Source organism: Saimiri boliviensis, chromosome 3 (assembly GCF_048565385.1).
Source record: "Saimiri boliviensis isolate mSaiBol1 chromosome 3, mSaiBol1.pri, whole genome shotgun sequence".
Classification (NCBI taxonomy): domain Eukaryota; kingdom Metazoa; phylum Chordata; class Mammalia; order Primates; family Cebidae; genus Saimiri; species Saimiri boliviensis.
The window spans coordinates 178906917-178927377 of NC_133451.1; the positions used below are offsets into that span (position 1 = coordinate 178906917).

General features: G+C 33.9%; 1 protein-coding gene across 1 annotated transcript in view; it reads right to left on the bottom strand.

The window, feature by feature from the left end:
- Nucleotides 1-3575, bottom strand: part of ANXA10 (annexin A10) — a 92477-nt gene extending 88902 nt beyond the window's left edge. Inside the window, exon 1 of the mRNA XM_003938715.4 lies at nucleotides 3397-3575. Coding sequence (XP_003938764.1) covers nucleotides 3397-3414 — 18 coding nt within the window. The 5' untranslated portion in view covers nucleotides 3415-3575. The remainder of the gene's footprint in view (nucleotides 1-3396) is intronic.
- Nucleotides 3576-20461: the final 16886 nt, after the last annotated feature.

The window sequence follows — 20461 nt, forward strand, 5'->3', positions numbered from 1 at the left end:
GGGGGGATGGCATGGGGAGAAATGCCAGATATAGGTGAGGGGGAGGAAGGCAGCAAATCACACTGCCATGTGTGTACCTATGCAACAATCTTGCATGTTCTTCACATGTACCCCAAAACCTAAAGTGTAATAAAATAAAGATAGCTGCTGTTATCACACTCACTTAACAGGCAGAAACATTAAGATGCAGAAATATTCAGCAACCTGTGCTCAGTCACGTGGATCCTATGCAGAAAGGCTAGCTTTAAGTGTGTGTTTAGTCACTATTCTACAGTCATATTTGCCCAGCCCCTAGATTAAGAGCAATTTATCATTGTTATAATAATATTTTTTAAAAATTAACAAGATGTATGCATACCTCTTCAAGGAAAAAGTTATTACATTTAATTTTTCCAATCCAATTCTTTTTTTTTTATTGCATTTTAGGTTTTTGGGTACATGTGAAGAACATGCTCCAATCCAATTCTTATTAGTTCCACAGAAGCTTCAGTAAAAGTTGAGGCCATAACCAGCACGATTCATAACTTTTGTTGAATCAAAGTGTGTAAAGTTCAGACAATGTAGTCTTATGATAGTGAAAAGCGATCTAAAGTATGAATAACCTTTTAATAATATTTGCTCAGTAAGTCATATTGCAGATAAACAATCAAAGCCAGATTTCTTGGATGGAAGTTTTTGTCTTGGGAATTACTTTCTATAGGAAAAGTCAGGTTTGAAAATAATCTCACCTTATCAACCACCTCTCCTCCCATGAGATGTGTTCCCAGTCTGCAACCACTCTCATGCAATATGGCCTGAACTCTTTTCCGATTTATGGAGTGCCTTTCCTTCACTACGTGTAATCTACTGCTGGAAACCAATGTGTTTATTTTATTCTGGTTAGGCTAAAATGCCATATGTCTCATTGTCCATGGTAGACATTGTATAACTTGCTGTTGTCTGACTTTGGTGCTCCCGAGCTATTATGGGGAAAATGCATGAGTCAAAACATCTTTGTAAAGATAGTGCTGCTAAGATTTTCTCCTTTAATTAGGATCACGAAGAGTAATCATATCTAGGCATTTTTATCTTGTTGTGGTAGAAATGATTTTGGAGTTACAAAGGATCCTATGTATCCCTTACCTCCTTAGTTTTTTACTTCTGGAAAAAGTATTTAATTTCTTTGAACCTCAGTATTTTCATCTGGAAAAAGGGGATGTTAACACTGTCCTTGAAGGTGGCAAACACAAAAATAACATATATAAAACATCTGAGTAGAATAGTACCTCCAAAAGTACTTCAGACCTTTGCATGTTAAATGGTATTTTTATAAGACAACTTGCTGTGAAGATTAAACAAGGTATGGATTATGTATATAGACATTCAGGCAATTACTATAAAATTTCTGTATGTTTGTGTAATATATAATGCTATTTTACATAAGAAATATATCAATATGTATCTTGCTTTTTATACTGCTATGATTAACATTTTCTGTCAGTCAATGAATATGATAGAAATAGGAAAAGGTGTCAAAAGAATAGAAAAGCAAACAGGATTAAAGTTAACTAATCCTATGAGAAGCCAAAAGGAAGGATAGCTTCTAAGAAATGAATCTATAGTAAATAAAATGCAACTGTATGAAAAACGGGGATCAGTTGATGACAAAACAGGACAAAATCAGCGAATAATTTTTACAAGAAAATTCTATTCTAAAGAGGAAGAGGTACTCTAAAGAGACATTATATATTAATAAAAAGAATTTGAGTTCTATGGACATAGAGATACCTGGGTTTAAATACTGGCTCGGGCACGTACCTGTATAGTTCAATTTCCTCCATACTAAGAGAACTATTATAATATAATAATATCTTCCTACAATATGATTTATGGCTGACTAATATATCAAAACTCAGGCTTGCAATTGTCTCTTAATGAAATCTTGCTTTTATAAATGTTTTTTTTTTGGAAAACTGACATATAAATAGTAACATTAGACCACACAAAGCACTGAATATAATAGTAATTATTTCCAAGTAATTATACTCAAATGAACAGAAAGAGAAAACAAAAGGCATTTTCATATTTAACCATTTACCATGCTGGCCTAATTACTTGGTAACTTTTATTTCTTTATAGTGAAGTGTAACTACCTCACAAGTAATACAACAACAATGGTAACTTTCAGCTGCAAAATGGGAACTTGAAATCTTAAGATGAAATTAAGATTGTTAAACTAACAGTGATGGAAATATAGCCACATTATAATTCCTATTTCAGTATTTATGTGAAGAAACAAAATACATAAGTAGAATTTTCTTGCAATGATGACTTTGTATGAGGAAACAATATCGTTTGTTTGCCAAAGTTTAACCAAATAATTATGTTATGATTGTTTTTGCATAAAAGTTCCCAGAAAGCTTTTCTTTTATAATACAGATTTTTAAAGAATCGTCATTAACACACATGTACTTGCGTATAATTTCCAAGACCATAAGGAATAGATACACTCTTGCATAAAATTTTCAAGACTGTGTGAAATGGAGACCTTTACATATAATATATATTCAGATAACTTGATGTTTATGTTGGCTCTTTAAAAGTTAGCGAACTAGGGCCGGGCAAGGGTGGCTCACGCCTGTAATCCCAGCACTTTGGGAGACCAAGGCGGATGGATCACGATGTCAAGAGATCGAGACCATCCTGGTCAACATGGTGAAATCCCGTCTCTACTAAAAATACAGAAACTTAGCTGGGCATGGTGGCATGTGCCTGTAATCCCAGCTACTCGGGTGGCTGAGGCAGGAGAATCGTTTGAACCCAGGAGGGGGAGGTTGTGGTGAGCCGAGATCCCGCCATTGCACTCCAGCCTGGGTAACAAGAGAGAAACTCCATCTCAAAAAAAAAAAAAATAATAATAATAGTGAACTATCAGAGCAGTTACACTGAAATGATTCAGACAAGGACCAAACAAAAAATAAAAAACTAAATCTTGTTATACATTGCTTTAGTTCAACATAAAATTATTAAAAAATAAGCTATCTTCTAAAGAAAGCATGGATTTAAAATAAAATTAGTAGTCAAATTATTTTTTAATTTTTTATAGATTGAAATCAATATTGAGGTTAAAGAATCTTATGATAACTTCAGTTAGAATTCTGAATCAAATTACTTATGAAAGTAGGGACAACTGACTGGCCTCTGTGGGATAATACATTGTTTCAAAATTAGCATGGATTTAGGAGTTAATAATATTAACTCTGTACAATAGTTATATTGAAGACCCACTAATTAAAAATTTATGAAAAACAAATTAAAACAATATTTTCTTTTAAAAAGTCAAGAAACACAAATGAAATTTTACTAATGAATTCTCAAAAGACTTAAAAGCTTTACAGAAATAACCATTGTACTCACATAATCTCCACAAAACATTTTGACGATTATGGTTAGCTTCAGGGATCAAAATATTTGATCAATCGCATAAACTTGTTTCGCTGTGAAGCCAGAAAGAATGGAGGTTCACCACTAAATAAAATGTAAATACATTCACTGTTCACCTCAGACACAGGTGAGAAAATGGAAGAGCAAATCTGTCACAGCATAAATTGAGATACGTATTTATACTTAGTTATCAATCATAGGTGAGTATACAGAATTACTGCGCAAAATAAATAGAACCATTAACCTAATCTCTTGCATGTTGATTTAAGACACGTAAAGTAGCCAACCAATGGAAGAAATGTAATCTTTTGAAAAAGCTGATGACTTATGGAAAGCTTAGTTGATTACCCACAAAGTTAATGATTTATTTCTGATTAATTGTTATTAACATCCAAACTCTTTCAAGTGCTCCACCCCTAGTTTCATATCTTAAATTGCTAGGCTCTATATGTATCTACACCATTTAAAAAATATTTAGGAGCCAGGCACGGTGACTCATGCTTGTAATCCCAGGACTTTGGGAGGCCGAGACAGGCTTATCACTTGAGGTCAGGAGTTTGATATCAGCCTGGGCAAAACGGCAAAACCCTGTCTCTACTAAAAATACAAAAATAAAAAAATATATTTTCAATGTATTTAGGAAAGAACTCATTATCCTCCAATAAAAGTCTTTGGAGAAACATATTCACCATAATTTTTGTACTTAATTTTTATATATTGTATATGTAATTTTAATGTTTAACGATTGCATTTTAAGGAAACAAATTTTAGAAAAACCTGTCAAGTTCAATACGGTATTGGAAACTATCTAGATACATTCATACATCATTCCAAAAATAACAAAATGAATCTGTATTATGTTATTTTACTGCTACTTGCTACTTAGTGAACAATATAGTGTTCATTTATAAAAATATTTTAAAACTTTTGAAAAAGAATTAGGAGAAAATAATTCTTTATTGAAAGAACAGAATACTGCAAGTGTCAACTGATCAGGATCCATAGCTCTAGAACTACCCAAAATAATTCTGATGTTAAAATATGAGTAAAAGCCATGAAGCAAGATGTCTTAATGTAATGCACACAAGTGTATGTGTATATAAATATATAAATATTTATATACATATATTTATATAAAATATATATATACATAGCAGCTATATGTTATTCAGCATTCAATTTATAATATTATCTGATTAGCTTACCAGTATACCTGGTACTATGAGAGATATATGGAAGCATGATCTTTGGTTCAAAAACACTAAAATGTAGTAAGTTCTACTATGTATGTGTATGTGTCTGTGTATGAATCAAGGTCTTGTGTTTTTGTTGTGTATATTTAGACAGCGTATAGCAATTATAAAATAATAGATATACTTATTAAAACTCTAGTATTCAGAAACAAAAGAAGAGTTTTCAACTACAATTTTTTATGATTATTTTAGTAAGCTTTCATTATAGACTAAATATGTGAATCTGAACAAAAGTTGTCAAAATATTTGAGACCAAAATATTTTCCCTAATGTGGTTTTGATTTGCATTTTTCTAATGACCAGTGATGATGAGCATTTTTTCATATGTTTGTTGGCCTCATATATGTCTCCTTTTGAAAAGTGTCTGTTCATATGCTTCACCTACTTTTGAATGGGCTTGTTTTTTTTTTTTTCTTGTAAATCTGTTTTAGTTCTTTGTAGATTCTGGATATTAGCCCTTTGTCAGATGGATAGATTGCAAATTTTTTTTCCCATTCTGTTGGTTGCCAATTCACTCTAATGATGGTTTCGTTTGCTATACAGAAGTTCTTAATTTTAATTAGATCCCATTTGTCTATGTTGGCTTTTATTGCCATTGCTTTTGGTGTTTTAGTCATGAAGTCCTTGCCTATGCCTGTGTCCTGAATGGTTTTGCCTAGGTTTTCTTCTAGAGTTTTATGGTGTTAGGTCTTATGTTTAAGTCTTTAATCTATCCGGAGTTAATTTTAGTGTACGGTGTCAGGAAGGGGTCCAGTTTCTGCTTTCTGCACATGGCTAGCCAGTTTTCCCAACATCATTTATTAAACAGGGAATCCTTTCCCCATTGCTTGTTTTTGTGAGGTTTGTCAAAGATCATATGGTTGTAGATGTGTGGCTTTGCCTCCGAGGCCTCTGTTCTGTTCCATTGGTCTATATCTCTGTTTCGGTACTAGTACCATGCTGTTTTGATTACTGTAGCCTTGTAGTATAGTTTGAAGTCCGGTAGTGTGATGCGTCCAGCTTTGTTCTTTTTGCTTAGAATTGACTTGGCTATGTGGGCTCCCTTTTGGTCCCATATGAAGTTTAAGGTGATTTTTTTCCAGTTCTGTGAATAAGGTCATTGGTAGCTTGATGGGGATAGCACTGAATCCATAAATTACTTTGGGCAGTATGGAATTAATATTGTGAAAATGGCCATACTGCCCAAAGTAATTATCCAGTGTGGAGGAGTCTTTCAACTAAATTCTATCATTCTCTTGAAGAGAATTGATCCATGTGTAGGTGTTAAGTTGGTGTGTCTGTGGGAGGAGGGATAATTATAATTTTTCTATTCTTTCCTGTTGCTGGTGTCAGCATCTAGCAAAATTTGAATTACTGTCTCATGTGCCATATTAAACAAGCTTTTAATCCTTCTTGGAATCACATTTTTATCATTTTATTCAATTTATTAGCAGACATGTATTAGGCAACTAATAGGTTTCTAACTGTGTAATAGGTGTTTGGGATACTTCATGAAACAAGATAGGCAAAAATCTCTGTCTTATGGTGCTTATATACATTAATTAAGGATTTGGAATTTTTAATTTATACATGATAAAAGTATATTTAATAAAAATTGTTTAATATGTTTATATATATATTTATGTATAGTTGATATTGACTGCCTTCTTGAGTACTACAAATTGCCTAAAACAACAATCATAAGATGAAGGCTAGACATAGAACTATTTCTTTTCCAATTAGACAATGATCTTCAATTTGTTTTGTCTCAATATTCCCCAAAGAATTTGGAAAAACTATCTACCACTTCTAATTTTTTTACAAATGTTATATAAAATATTTTCATTCAGGTTTAAATAGTCACAGTTATGTTTTAATTCTTCTCAAAGCATCCAATGTGATTTCAATACCATAACAATTCAATGTCCACTTCATTCATTTAAAATATGTAAACTAAGTGCTTATTTAACAGTTGAATATTTTGGATCATTTCTCTATTTCTCTTATTCTTATTTCCATTCTATTTCCTGCATAGTCATTTATTATGAGGTAATTTATGCCCGAATAACTTTTAGGGGATCACCTTATCATATATTTATAAATTACATTTATAACTTAAAGAAAGTTGCTTGTAACGATTTCCATCTTTATTCAAACTGGAAGCCATGGGATCTTCCCACCAATCTTTGTTATTTTAATAAATAACTTTAATAAGGTATAAATTGTCTACAGTTAAGTGAATCTATTTAAAGTGTACTATCTGATAAGATTTGAAGATATACAAATCTGTGACACTAATACCACAATGAAGATTCATAACACTCATCCACAAAGATCTTTCCATTTCCAATATAGCTTATCCCTCTTTCCCTGTCTTGCCTCAGGCAACTGCTGATCTGTATTCTGTGACTATAGATTAGTTTGATTTATCTAGAATTTCATATAGATGGAATAATATATTACTAGGCTGGGCATGGTGGCTCACACCTGTAATCCCAGCACTTTGGGAGGCTGAGGAGGGCAGATTACTTGAGGTCAGGAGTTTGAGAACAGCCTGGCCAAAATGGCAAAATCTCACCTCAATTAAAAATACACAAAGTAGCTAAGCATGGTGGTGCACATCTGTAGTCCCAGTGACTTAGGAGGATGAGGCATGAGAATCACTTGAACCTGGGAGATGGAGGTTGCAGTGAGCTGAGATTGTGCCACTGCACTCCAACCTGGGTGGCAGAATCTATATATATGTGTGTGTATATATAGATTCTTTCAGCATAATATATTTGAGATTCAACCATGTTATAGGTATCAAGAGCTTCTTCCTATTTAGTACAGAATAATATTCCATTTTATAGATATACCAGATATTATTTATCCACTAACATGTTGATAATCATTTGACTGTTATTAGTAAAGATGATTTGGGGCTAATACTTGACATTTGCACCCTTTTAAGTTTTAGCTATGAAATTGTTGTGTGCTTGTATTACATCATGCTCCTAATTTGCAATTCTCTTATAGCTAAGCATATATTCTTTTTATATGTTACATGACCATCCTTACATGTTCTTATGCAAATTGTTCAAATATTTTCTCCATTTTCAACAAAGTTGGTATATTTAGTATTGATTTGCAGGAGATCTTTATGAATTCTGGACACATAACTTTTATCAGTTTTGATTTGTAAACATTTGCTTTCAGTTTGTGGCTTGTCTTTTTATTTTTAAAATGTTTCATGAATAGTATATTTTTGTTTGCTTCTAATTTATAACTACAATTAATATTCCTCTTCAAGCTTTTCATATTTAAATTTTTTTTTGCCTAACCCAAGATCTGAATGTTTCCTCTAGAAATTTATAGTTACAGTTTTTATAAAATATAATAAATAGTTATATTTTGTATGGTGTAGGTAAATTTCATTTTTTCTCTTCATAGGGATAATCAGTTGTTAAAATACCATTTATTTTATTTTTTTCTCATTGATTTGTTTTTACACATTAGTCAAAAATTACTTTATCATATATGTATAGGTCTATTTCTGGACTAATCTTATGCCTCATTGATCTAGATAGTCATTCTTTCACCAATACCATATCATTTTAATTCATAACTGTAGATTTATAATTGTGAAAATTAAGTAATGTGAATTCTGAAGCTTTGTTACTATTCTTCTCCCTCTCCTTTTTTTTAAAATTGCTTTGGCTCCTGTAGGTTATGCTTTTTATTTGATAAATTATGACTGTCCTTGTCAATTTCTTAAAAAGCCTACTGGTAACTTAATCACATTAAATCCATAGGCTTATCTGGAGGAAGAGATCATATATTAACATCCAGTCTTCTGATCTATGAACATACTGTATCTCTATTGAACGTATTGAAGTCTTTACTTTCATTAATATGTTGTTGCTTTAAGAGCATTTATTTTTATTTTTAAAATACCTCATATTTTCTGATTTTATTAAAAATGACGTGATTTTTTGTTTTTGAATTATTTGTATCAATCAATAAATATACTATGGGTATTGATCAACTTACGACCTATGCAACTTACAACCATTCGCCTTTACAACCACAATCACTAGCCACGACTGCTCCATGTCTGGCAGTGCAAAGATTGCCCAGCTGGGCGTAGGACAGTGTGGACCAACTTCCGGCAGCACTACCATCTCCGCGTGCACCATTTCAACTGTTATCCCAGACTCCGTACAGCAATTTGTGTTTTGTGTCTTGGATATTTTTCATCAAACCCCTCCCAAGATGTCTACCAAGAGGAAATTGTCTTTGTCTACACCTCAGCCTGCCAAGAAGGCTTAAATATCTGACTTAAAGATTTTTATAACATCATTTCACAGTACTGTACGTATAGCCTACTTGACTTACGACCAAATGGTGTTACGACTGGTCTGTCAGAACCAATTGTGGTTGTAAGTCGAGCACTAGCTGTATTGCATTGTATAGGTTCACATTGTATTCTGTGACTTTGCTAAGTTAACTTGTTAGTTATTACTGTCAGGTTATCATTTGAATGTCTGCAATCCACCCAAAATTCATGTTGAAACTTTACCTCCAATGCAATAGTTTTAAGAAGTGGAGCCTTGAAGATGATTAAGTCATAAAAAATCCTTTCTCGTGAATAAGCTTGAGGGAACTTATTAAAGAGGCTTCTCACAGAGCTCACCTTTTAAAAATTTTTCTTTTTTTCTTCCTCTTTTTTTTTTTTTTTTTGCTTTTCTTCCCTTCCACCATGTGAGGACACAGCATTCATTCTCTCCAGAGAATGCAATAACAAGGCACCATCTTGGAAGCAGAGAGATTGGCCCCTTCTCAGACACCAAACCTGTCAGTGCCTTGATCATGAATTTCCCACTCTTCTGAACTGTGAGGAAGACATGTCTATTGTTTGTAAATTACCCAGTCTGTAGTATTTTGTTATAGCAATCCAAACAGATTACGATTAGGTAAACTTTTTTTTAAAGATAGTTTTACTTCCTCTCCAATCTGAATTATTTTAAAAATTATTTTTCTTATCGTCTTTTATTAAATGTGAATTTCAGTATAATACTGAATATATGGTAGAGGCAATATAGCCTTTTATGAATCTTAGGGGGAAGCATTTCATTTTCATCACTATGTATGTTATTAGATATGGTTTTGTAATAGATGTCCTTTTTTTAGGACATCTGAGAAAGTTCTTTTTTATTCATAGTTTAGTAGTTTTAAAAATTTCTTTTTCTGAAACTGAAATGATCAATTTTTTTAAATTCTATTAATGTGGTGAGTTATATTAATCTATTTTGAATCTTAAATTAACCTATATTTCTGGGAAAAACTTCACTTGGTCATTCTGGATTATGTTATTTATGTAATGTTAATTTTGATTTGCTACATTTACAAATATTTGCATATAATAGTCACAAAGAATATTAGTTGGTAGCATTTTTGAAAATTTCATTATGACTTTGTCTAGAATTTTACTAGAGCAATGCTGGCCTCTTAAAATAAGTTGTAAAGTATTTAATTTTCCTTCATTAAAAATATTTGTGTAAAATTGATATTTTTTCTTTTTGAAATATTTGGTAGATTTTACCGGTGAAGCCAATCTTGTCTATATTTCTATGTGAAAAAGTTTATTTTATAAATTATGGATTCAATTTATATAGCTATTCAAATTTATCTTTTATTTTATGTTCAAATGTTTTTAATATGCACTTTGAAGGCTTTTCTTCTAAATTTATAGGGTGACACACTTAGAATCAGTTTTAATGAACCATCTTTTTTCCTGGATATGTGCCACACTTTGCTGATTATTGGAATGTCTAGTAATTTTTGTTTTAAAGCCAACCACTGATAATGGACTCTGGATACTGTTGCATTCTTCTGAGATTGCTTGATTTTGTCCTAATAGCTAGTCAAGTTGCATAGACTCAGACAGAAAATGTGTCTTCCCTATGCTATGGAATAGATGAATTTTCTGCCTTGGTCTTACAGCTTCCAACTATTGCTTTCCTTATCTTGTTTCTTGTGTGGTTGGGGCTGGGGCTAGGGGTAAGGGAGGTGGGGATATAGGGCATATTTCCATTTGCCTGGATTCATTGTTACCCAAGTTTTGGGCCAGAGATAATATTTAGATATGTGGTCCTTCCATGCCTGTGGCTTACTTGTTTGTAGAAATTCACATGTAATTTTCTACCACTATTCTGGTCTTAAGATCTCTTCTCATACTTTAAGCCAATAAGACTTCTTCTGCCACCTGACTGTGCATGGTCAAAGAGTACACTCAGTTAAATAATCATAAAAGTAAGTCTTTTTTGTTTGTTTGTTTGTTTTTTGGCAAGGGGCGGTGGGCAGGCACAGTGACTCACACCTGTAATCCCAGCACTTTGGGAGGCCAAGGCAGGAGGGTTATTTGAGGTCAGGAGTTCTAGCCCAGCCTGGCCAACATGGTGAAACTCCGTCTCTACCAAAAACATAAAAAAATTATCTGGGCCAGGTGGCATGCACCTGTAATCCCAGCTACTCAGGAGGTTGAGGCAGGAGAATTACTTGAACCCAGGAGGTGGAAGTTGCAGTGAGCTGAGATTGTGCCACTGCACTCCAGCCTGGATGACAGAGTTAAACTCCTCTTCCTCAAAAAAAAAAAAAAAGTCACAAAATTTTCAAGAGTAGATTTCTCTCTGATTTATACCTGCCTTTTTATTATGCCCTACCCCTACACCTTAGAACTTCTTTGTGCAAATGTACTTTGTATCAGCTAATGACGTTGTTAGAAACTTTCTCAAACTGAAACAGAATACGTATTAAAGACCAATAGCTAATAGTATACTTAATGATGAAAAACTGAATGCTTCCCGCTAAGAGTTGTAAAAGGCTAGGATACCTATTCTCCTTTCCTTCCTTTCTTTTTCAGTCTGCTTGCTGCCAATATTTTACCTCTAAGTTTCTAACTGGTCTTTCAATTTTGAACTCTCACTTCTGGTACTTTTGCCGTTAAGACAGTGGTTTTCTACTGCATGTTTACAGCACTGGAGCTGTGGGGTTGAGAGGCTCCTTAATCCAAAAGGCACACAGTCAGGCTTGAAAGCTTCAATCTCAGATTTCTCACTCTTTCTGGAGCTGGCTTTTTTTTTTTTTTTTTTTTTTTTTTTTGGTGGGTTGTTGGTCGGGGAAAGACAGGGAATAACATTTGCTACCGCTTCTGTCTGATTCTGGACAATTTCTACGTGCTTTTATGTAGTTGACTTTTAAGTTTTATCTAGTTTCTATCTGTGGGAGAGCTTACACAACAATTTTACTTAAATACCATTACTGAAAGTCTTTCCTTAATACATTGTGATTTACTTTAAAACAAATCTGTAAGCATAGCCTCTTAGTGTTAATTTTTTTCTTGATGGAGATTCCCTTAGATTAATAGTGCACAAAAAATAATATTTTCCCAATATATTATAAATACAATGAGATTGCTAAACAATTTTTTTTAATGAGTCCATGTGTGCAAGGATGGCTAAAGTTAGGGAAAAGTATAGCATACATCCTGGTCTTACTTGTTTAAGAGGTACAAGTTCTTGAGAACCATGTTAAAATAAGTATTTCAATAGGAAGAGAAGAAATGTTATTGCAGAAATGTGACTCAATTCTTTGAAGTTCTGAATGATACTAACATTATAATTTATCACCAACATAAATTTTGTCCAGAAGGATATGTTATTCATTTATCCTCTCAATTTTTAATAAATACACCAACAGGGAAGACTTCTTAATTACTAATAATTGTGTTGTTATCCTTGTCCTAGATACACCTTGTTGTCAGAGTTAAAAACGGCCACAAACAGAGAAAGACAACTCTGTAAACAGGAAACGTATTAGTCAAACTGTTTCTGTCACCTCATATCAAAACCTATATAATAATGTTAATGTTTAATTTTCTTAACTATTTTGAAGTCCCTTGAAAAGGCTTGATAAGTGGAAAGAAGTGCAGACATTTTATAAATATTTATTTATTTATTTTTTAAATTTTATTTATTTATTTATTTTTTTTTTTGAGACACAGTTTTGCTCTTGTTACCCAGGCTGGAGTGCAATGGCGCGATCTCGGCTCACCGCAACCTCTGCCTCCTGGGTTCAGGCAATTCTCCTGCCTCAGCCTCCTGAGTAGCTGGGATTACAGGCACGTGCCACCATGCCCAGCTAATTTTTGTATTTTTAGTAGAGACGGGGTTTCACCATGTTGACCAGGTTGGTCTCGATCTCTTGACCTCGTGATCCACCCGCCTCGGCCTCCCAAAGTGCTGGGATTACAGGCTTGAGCCACCGCGCCCGGCCCATTTTATAAATATTTATATAGATATACTAGAAATTTCATATCAGGTTCGAAAACAGAGCTGGCCCTTAAATTGTGCAGGCATTGGGGTGCTGACCCTATGAACAGTAAACAATTTACATGTAACTTTTGACTCCCCCAAAACTTAACTACTAATAGTCTACTGTAACCTGGGAGCCTTACCAATAACATAAAGAGCCAATTAACACATATTTTGTATGTTATATGCATTATACACTGGATTTTATAGTAGTTAACATGAGTTAGAGAAAAAAATGTTGTTAAGAACATCATAAGGAAGAGAAAATACAGTTACCATTCGTTAAGCGGAAGTGGATCATCATAAAGGTCTTTATCCTCACGGCCTTCATGTTCAGTAGGCTGAACGGGAGGGCGTGGCTGGTGTTGCTGTCTCAGGAGTGTCAGAGGCTGAAGAAAATCCACATATAAGCAGGCCCATGCAGTTCCAACCAAAGCTGTTCAAGGGTCAACTATAATTAAGTTTAGGACTTTGACTGACAGAATTGGAATAGCACAGGCACATCTGTGAGAGAGAATAATTAATCCTAATTAAATGAATCTGGTACTCCAAAATCTTAGGCATTATGTTTCAGAATGCAGTGAAGGACATTGTGTCCTATACCTATACATAAGTTGAAGTGTTCTTCTTAGAATGCAGGATTGTTTGCTTTTTGAGTTTTAACAACAATCCAAGTGAGTAACTATTAGGTGAGTAAAAGTGCAAGGCTTACAGATTACATTAGTAATTCCTGTTAAGTGAATAGTTTATTGTGAAATTCACATTTCTGTTACACTCAAATTTATATGTGAGGAGAGAAATATGTAGAGTCAAGTCACAATAAATATCAGAAACACATACACACAAGAAATGCATTATATTGATTATCTACAATTTTAATATGTGACAGCAAATATCGAGTATGTGATAGCCAGTTATTTCTCAATATCCTTTCTGGCTGTGTCACTCTTGAAGGTCTATTTCACATTTTTATTTTAATTTTATTTATTTTTTTTATTGCATTTTAGGTTTTGGGGTACATGTGAAGAACATGTAAAATTGTTGCATAGGTATATATGTGGCAGTGCCTTCTTCCCCATCACCTACATCTGGCATTTCTGCTGCCTTCCTCCCCATCACCTATATCTGGCATTTCTCCCCATGTTATCCCTCCCCAACTCCCCACTCCCCACTGTCCCTCTCCTGTTTCCCCCTGACAGACCCCAGTGTGTGATTCTCCCCTCCCTGTGTCCATGTGTTCTCATTGCTCAACACCCACCTATGAGTAAGAACATGCGATGTTTGATTTTCTGTTCTTGTGTCAGTTTGCTGAGAATGATGGTTTCCAGCTTCATCCACGTCCCTACAAAGGACATGAACTCATCGTTTTTTCTGGCTGCATAGTATTCCATGGTGTATATGTGCCACATTTTCCCTGTCCAGTCTATCATCAATGGGCATTTGGGTTCTAGGAAAAACCATTCAGGACACAGGCATAGGCAAAGACTTCATGACTAAAACACCAAAAGCATTGGCAACAAAAGCCAAAATAGACAAATAGGACCTAATCGAACTCCACATTTTTATTTTTATCAGTCTTCAAAACTCTATACTCTTTCACCCTTCTAATTTTCAGCTGATGCCTCCCTTGTCGTTGTACTGAGGATACAGCCATTGATGCAAACAGGAGTTTTTTCATTCTTCTAGGTGTATGCGTGCCTTTGTATTCTCTCCCATTTCTCTCTAACAGTGCACAGCTAACTTATGCCTTCTTCTCACTTATCCAAGATTTCGTTCCTGAAATTATCCCATTTCTATACATCATCATTTTATTCTTTTATTATTTCCAACAGCCCAAAGTTATGTTACAGCAACCGTAATTTTAAAAAGCAAGCCACCAACCAAACAAAAGAATTCCCTTGGCTTTGTATTCTCCACCTGCTACAACTTTGTTTTTCTTTTCATTTCATAGTGAAAGTGCTTCAAACAGCTATCTATACCCACTCTCTCCACTTGTCTATTCCTGCTTTATCCCTGAAATTTAATACATGTCAATCAAGTATTCCCTCACAACACTGAACCTGCTGTTGTTATAAACGACGGTCATCTTTGCAAGTCTAGTGGATTATTCTCTGTTCTCATCTTGACATAATTGTTTCTCCTTCATTCTTCTGGAAGCTACATTCTCTTTGTTTTACTTTCACTATATTGATTGTATCTTCTCAGTCACCTTTGTTGTAAATTCCACTTACGTTACTATCTACATTATTCTGTTTTTTTTTGGTTTATATTTTCACTATATATATATATATATATATATATATATATACACACACACACACTATATATATATATATATATATATATATGTTATATTTTAAAATGTATTTCTAACATTAAAACAAACTCTTTATAGATAGAAAATGTCTTGGTCTTCCTCACTACCATAATGATAGTACATAAAATGGTGTATAAAACATCTAAAACAGTATCCAACAAGAATTTTTTGAATGAATGAATGAATGTGATTTTTGAGAATTTGGAGGTGGCTGAGCTCAGTGGCTCACACCTGTAATCTCAGAACTTTGGGAGTCTGAGGCGGGAGGATCACGAAGTCAGGAGATCAAGACCATCCTGGTCAACATGGTAAAACCTTGTCTCTACTAAAAATGCAAAAATTAGCCAGGCATGGTGGCAGATACCTGTAATCCCAGCTACTTGGAAAGCTGAGGGATATGGCTTGCTTGAACCCAGGAGGTGGAGGTCGCAGTACGGCAAGATCTCGTCACTGCACTCCAGCCTGGGTAGCAGAGTGAGACTTCATCTCAAAAAAAAAAAAAAAAAAAAAAAAAAGGGAAAGAAAACATGTGTAGGTGAGGGCAAGGCTGTCATCTATGTTGGTGGGGCCATAATATTTCCCCTGGCAACCCTCCTCTGTGGCAGGCCACTTAACCTCTGATGTGTATACAGAACATCTGTTGGCTTAAGAACCAATGTTATATGTCACCAGATTCTCTTTTCTTTGAATTTCTTTTTCTATGACTTAAAAAATGTTATCGTTGATCATTCCAGCTAGCAATATCTGTAACCTCCTTCTCTATGTACTTCATGAATCTTTGTAAAGCGAACCAGTAGAAATTATCTTTCCTGAATTATATTGCTGATCCTTCATAATAATAGATTTTTATTGTAGATACTACGTATCCCTTTCAAAATGCCACTGCTTTTTATGGCTTGTAAAAGGGAATTGATGTAGAAATGTAAAGCAAGTTTCAGGACTGAATGTCTGCATACAACGCACTATAAATATCCATTTTTTAGGTAAATGAACAACATACGATTTTAAAAATTATCTTTATTTCCATACTTTGGACATGTTCTGATGTTTTAAAGTCCATTTAAAATTCATTCTAATTGGAAATTTGCACTGACCCTTTCCAACTTGTAGCAATAGAAGTCATGAATAAAAATAATCCAATTTTAATTATTTTAAAAATTATATTTCCTAATCCTTTTAGGAGAAATTTAATTAAAAGCCAAAGCAAAACTAACTTATTATTAACTTATTTTTATCACTTTGAAAATTAAATTCTATCATATTAGTCATGCATATTAATTTGAAACAAAGCTCACATCCTTGGAATAATAATTTTCATATATCCCACACAGAGATTAGTAGTCAGAGGACCATTATCATTAAAGAAAAAATAATGTGCTGCTAAATTGTTCTCATCTGAATATTTTTGATAGGTAATATTACAATTAAAAGCAAGGAATATTGAAATAGTAGCAAGTGTTTCCGAACCATATTTATCTTTTGGCTTATGAATACTTTTGTTTTGAAATAAACTACATTTTGTTTATCTTATTTATCTTCAACATGATTTACCTGCAGTAGGGAAGACTATGTTTTTATGGAATAAACATGGCCACAAGTAGAGCTTTAAACCTGATTGTGCTTTTCTTGGAATCAGTAAAATATAATTTAAAAATTATATTTCCTAATCCTTGTAGGAGAAACTTAATTAAAACTCAAAGAAAAACTTACTATAAACTTATTTTTATCACATTGAAAATTAAATTCTATAATATTAGTCATGTATATTAATTTGAAACAAAGCCCACATCCTTGAAATAATAATTTTCATATATCCCATACAAAGATTAGAACAAACTCTAGGTACGTTTGTATATTATAATATGAGAATATTTTGCTTTCAATATATACAAATAATAGTTTTATCCATTGAAATAAAAAAATAGGTTTTGACTGAAATACAGGATTTCATAAGTAATTTAAATATATTATAATGTATATATACAAGTGTGTATTGTCACTTACCATGAAAGATTATACATAAACTACTGTAATGATGTCATTGTTCCAGTGACATAATAATATTTTTAATCACTGAATGTGCCACTTTTATCTTAAGCACTTTAAATGGTTTAATTCATTCCTTGAAACAACCCTACAAAGTAGGCATTATTATTATTTAATAATACAGATGGGTATTCCATCGATTGAAAATTAGATTTCGATAATTGAAAGGCCCACCGGACTTCACACAGCATCCTTTTACAAGGCTTTTAATAAAGGCAAAGAACACAGTTGAGTAGGGGAAAGAGTTGAGGCAAACATTAGAGGCCTGCTGATCAAAGTCCTTCATTACATGCACAGAACATGCTTTCTCCCCAGTTTGGGCTTCTGTTTGTTCAATGAACCTTGTTTTGGGAAAACTTCTTAAAAGTTTCTGTTGGAATCTTTTATGTCCTCTAGTTATGTAACTAAGCCAAAGTGAGTAGTCAGTAATAGGAGTTACCTGCGCTATTTTGGGAGGTATTTGGGTTTTACTTTCTGAGTGCTACACTTTGATGATCTCCAATTCCATATCAAATTTCATCATACGGAACCCCAATGGGGTTCCTTTATTTTCCCGTTATCTCAGGTTCATTTTCTTTGGGACTATACGCCAACTCTATTGATTTCTACCCAAGAATTGGCAAAAGTCACTTTTGTTATTATCCAGTTCCTCTGATGCCAGAAGAAACATGACTCGTTTCTGCCTATGAAGCAGATTTATTTTTTACATCTTCACGTAAAGTAAGGTCACCAACATTTCAACAATGGGGCTGATTTCTAGATTGAAATCTTACTGTGTTTGTCTTCCGCCCTTGGGAACCACCTAAAATTCATTTACTTGTTTGACACCCTTCAGCACCCTTTGGAAACTTGGCAGAAGAACAAGTTACGTCCTTTCACAACTCCACGGGGAAAGTTAATGTCCATCTTCATTTGATGAGGAAATTCCTTTCTTCATTTGCTTTCATGTAGGAATGATGATATGATATAACTCATGACAATAGATATCTCATATCTCAAAATAAATGTATATTTTTTGTAATAAAAACGATTTCACTTATAGGATAAAAAACCAGTGGTCGTTTTCAAAGGATGCTTACCTTAAAGTTGAAATAGGTTACTTTCTAGTCCCAAATACCAGCAATTACCACTGGGTGTCAGTCAAGGGCTTTAGCCAAATGCTTCAGTCAGCATAGCATGGCTGCTGTGACTGGACATTTCCAAAGTCGTTGAAACATGGAGGTAATAAAGTGACCATATGTTTAGTAAGGTCACAGAGACCTGATTGTGCTAAGGTTCTTTGAAACTAAAATAAATAAATAAATAAATAAATAAATAAATAAATAAATAAAAGAACTGCTGTTGCTCAAATTCAGGTTTTTTTTTTTTTTTTTTTTTCTTGGTAATTTTGTGAATAGGGGTTTATAACATTTCTCAGATGTGGTACGCGAATTCTCTAGAAACCAAAGAACCTAATCAGTCTTTATCCTGCTTGCTTTGATTTTGGAGTTCACAGAGAAAATAACTTATTTTTTGTTTTCTGAGGGATGCCCTAGACTCCTCTGTCCAAGAGATGTCAAGGAATTTCACCATTTTTCTGAGATCTGTATTGTATGATAGTTAATCAGCCATCTTCTGAAATCGTATGATTAACAAGCATTTATAATGCAATTTTAGCATAGTGTTCAGATGGATACATAAACAATATATCATTACTGTCACAAATAGCAGTACTCTTCAATTGAATCAAATCTGTTTCAGCTCATCAGGTACAACAATAAGCAGGAGAATTTAAATATCTTTGCCAGAGCATAGTGAATGTGTATTTTTCCATCCATCTCACGCAAATGCAAATTGGCTCTAAATTTCTTCATAAATAGAAACAGAAAAGAAAGCATTAGTCAAACTGGTCACAGAATAATAGTCTCCCTTAGCTTGTTGTTCAGCTTGCATAGTTAATACGATATTTGTACTACCCGTGGCATGAGAGTTATTATTTATTATTATTTCTATACTCTATAGTGAATCTCTGGGTTTCATCATTTTCCCCACAGGCTATTAAACCAGGAATTTGTGGATATTAATATACCTACATCTAAAACATTTTTAATTGAAAAAAATATTTCTTTATGTGCCCCAGGTATCCAAACTTAGTCTATTCTAATTATTGTAAATTGGCCACTTGAGTGGGCTTAGATAATTTTGAAATTTCCCATCTACTGTGCTCCAGTAAAAGAGAATTAAAAATGGATTTGGAAGCCAACCTTTTCCCTAATAACCTGGGAAAGACAAGAGTCCTTCATTCAGACATTAGATCCATTCTAACCAACATTCTGGAAGAGTGAGGCAACAACCCTATATAACTTTTGGTAATAAATGCCTACATTCTAGCCATGCTTTTGTCTGCTGTTTCTTGGAGTTGCTCACTGTATCTGCCTAACTCAATTTTACTGCCTGTTAACTTTTCCTTAATGAGCTTTGTATGATGCTGTATTAGACATCAGTGTCCAGAAAGCCAACTAGAGTTCCTTCACCACCCTTGGGTCATTTTACTTATACCAATGGAAACAGCCTTGGATCCCCTGCTGGGGTGTTGAGTCAAGGGACTGTGGCCCTCCTGTCATCTAGAATCTTCTCTTTTTCTCCATACAATTTTCATGGGTCTTGACACTTAGGGGATGATGAATTTCTTTTTGTACAATAATCAGATTCTCAAAAATATATTGAAATGAAAATAAATCGAGCGAAACTATCACAATTCCTTTATAGGTTGAAAAATTGATGAAGCAACCAGACCACCTAATCTCTACATAGCCATTCATTACAATTTTAGCGGTTACAACATCTGTTGTTTTTCTTTCTTTCTTTCTTTTTTTTTTTTTTTTTTTTTTGAGACAGATTCTTGCTCTCTCACCAGGCTGGAGGGCAGTGGCGTGATCTCGGCTCACTGCAACCTCCGCCTCCCGGGTTCAAGTGATTCTCCTGCCTCAGCCTCCTGAGTAGCTGGGACTACAGAATCGCATGGCCAAGCTCTGGGAATTTTTGTATTTTTAGTAGAGATGGGGTTTCACCATGTTGGCCAGGCTGGTCTTGGTCTCTTGACCTTGTGA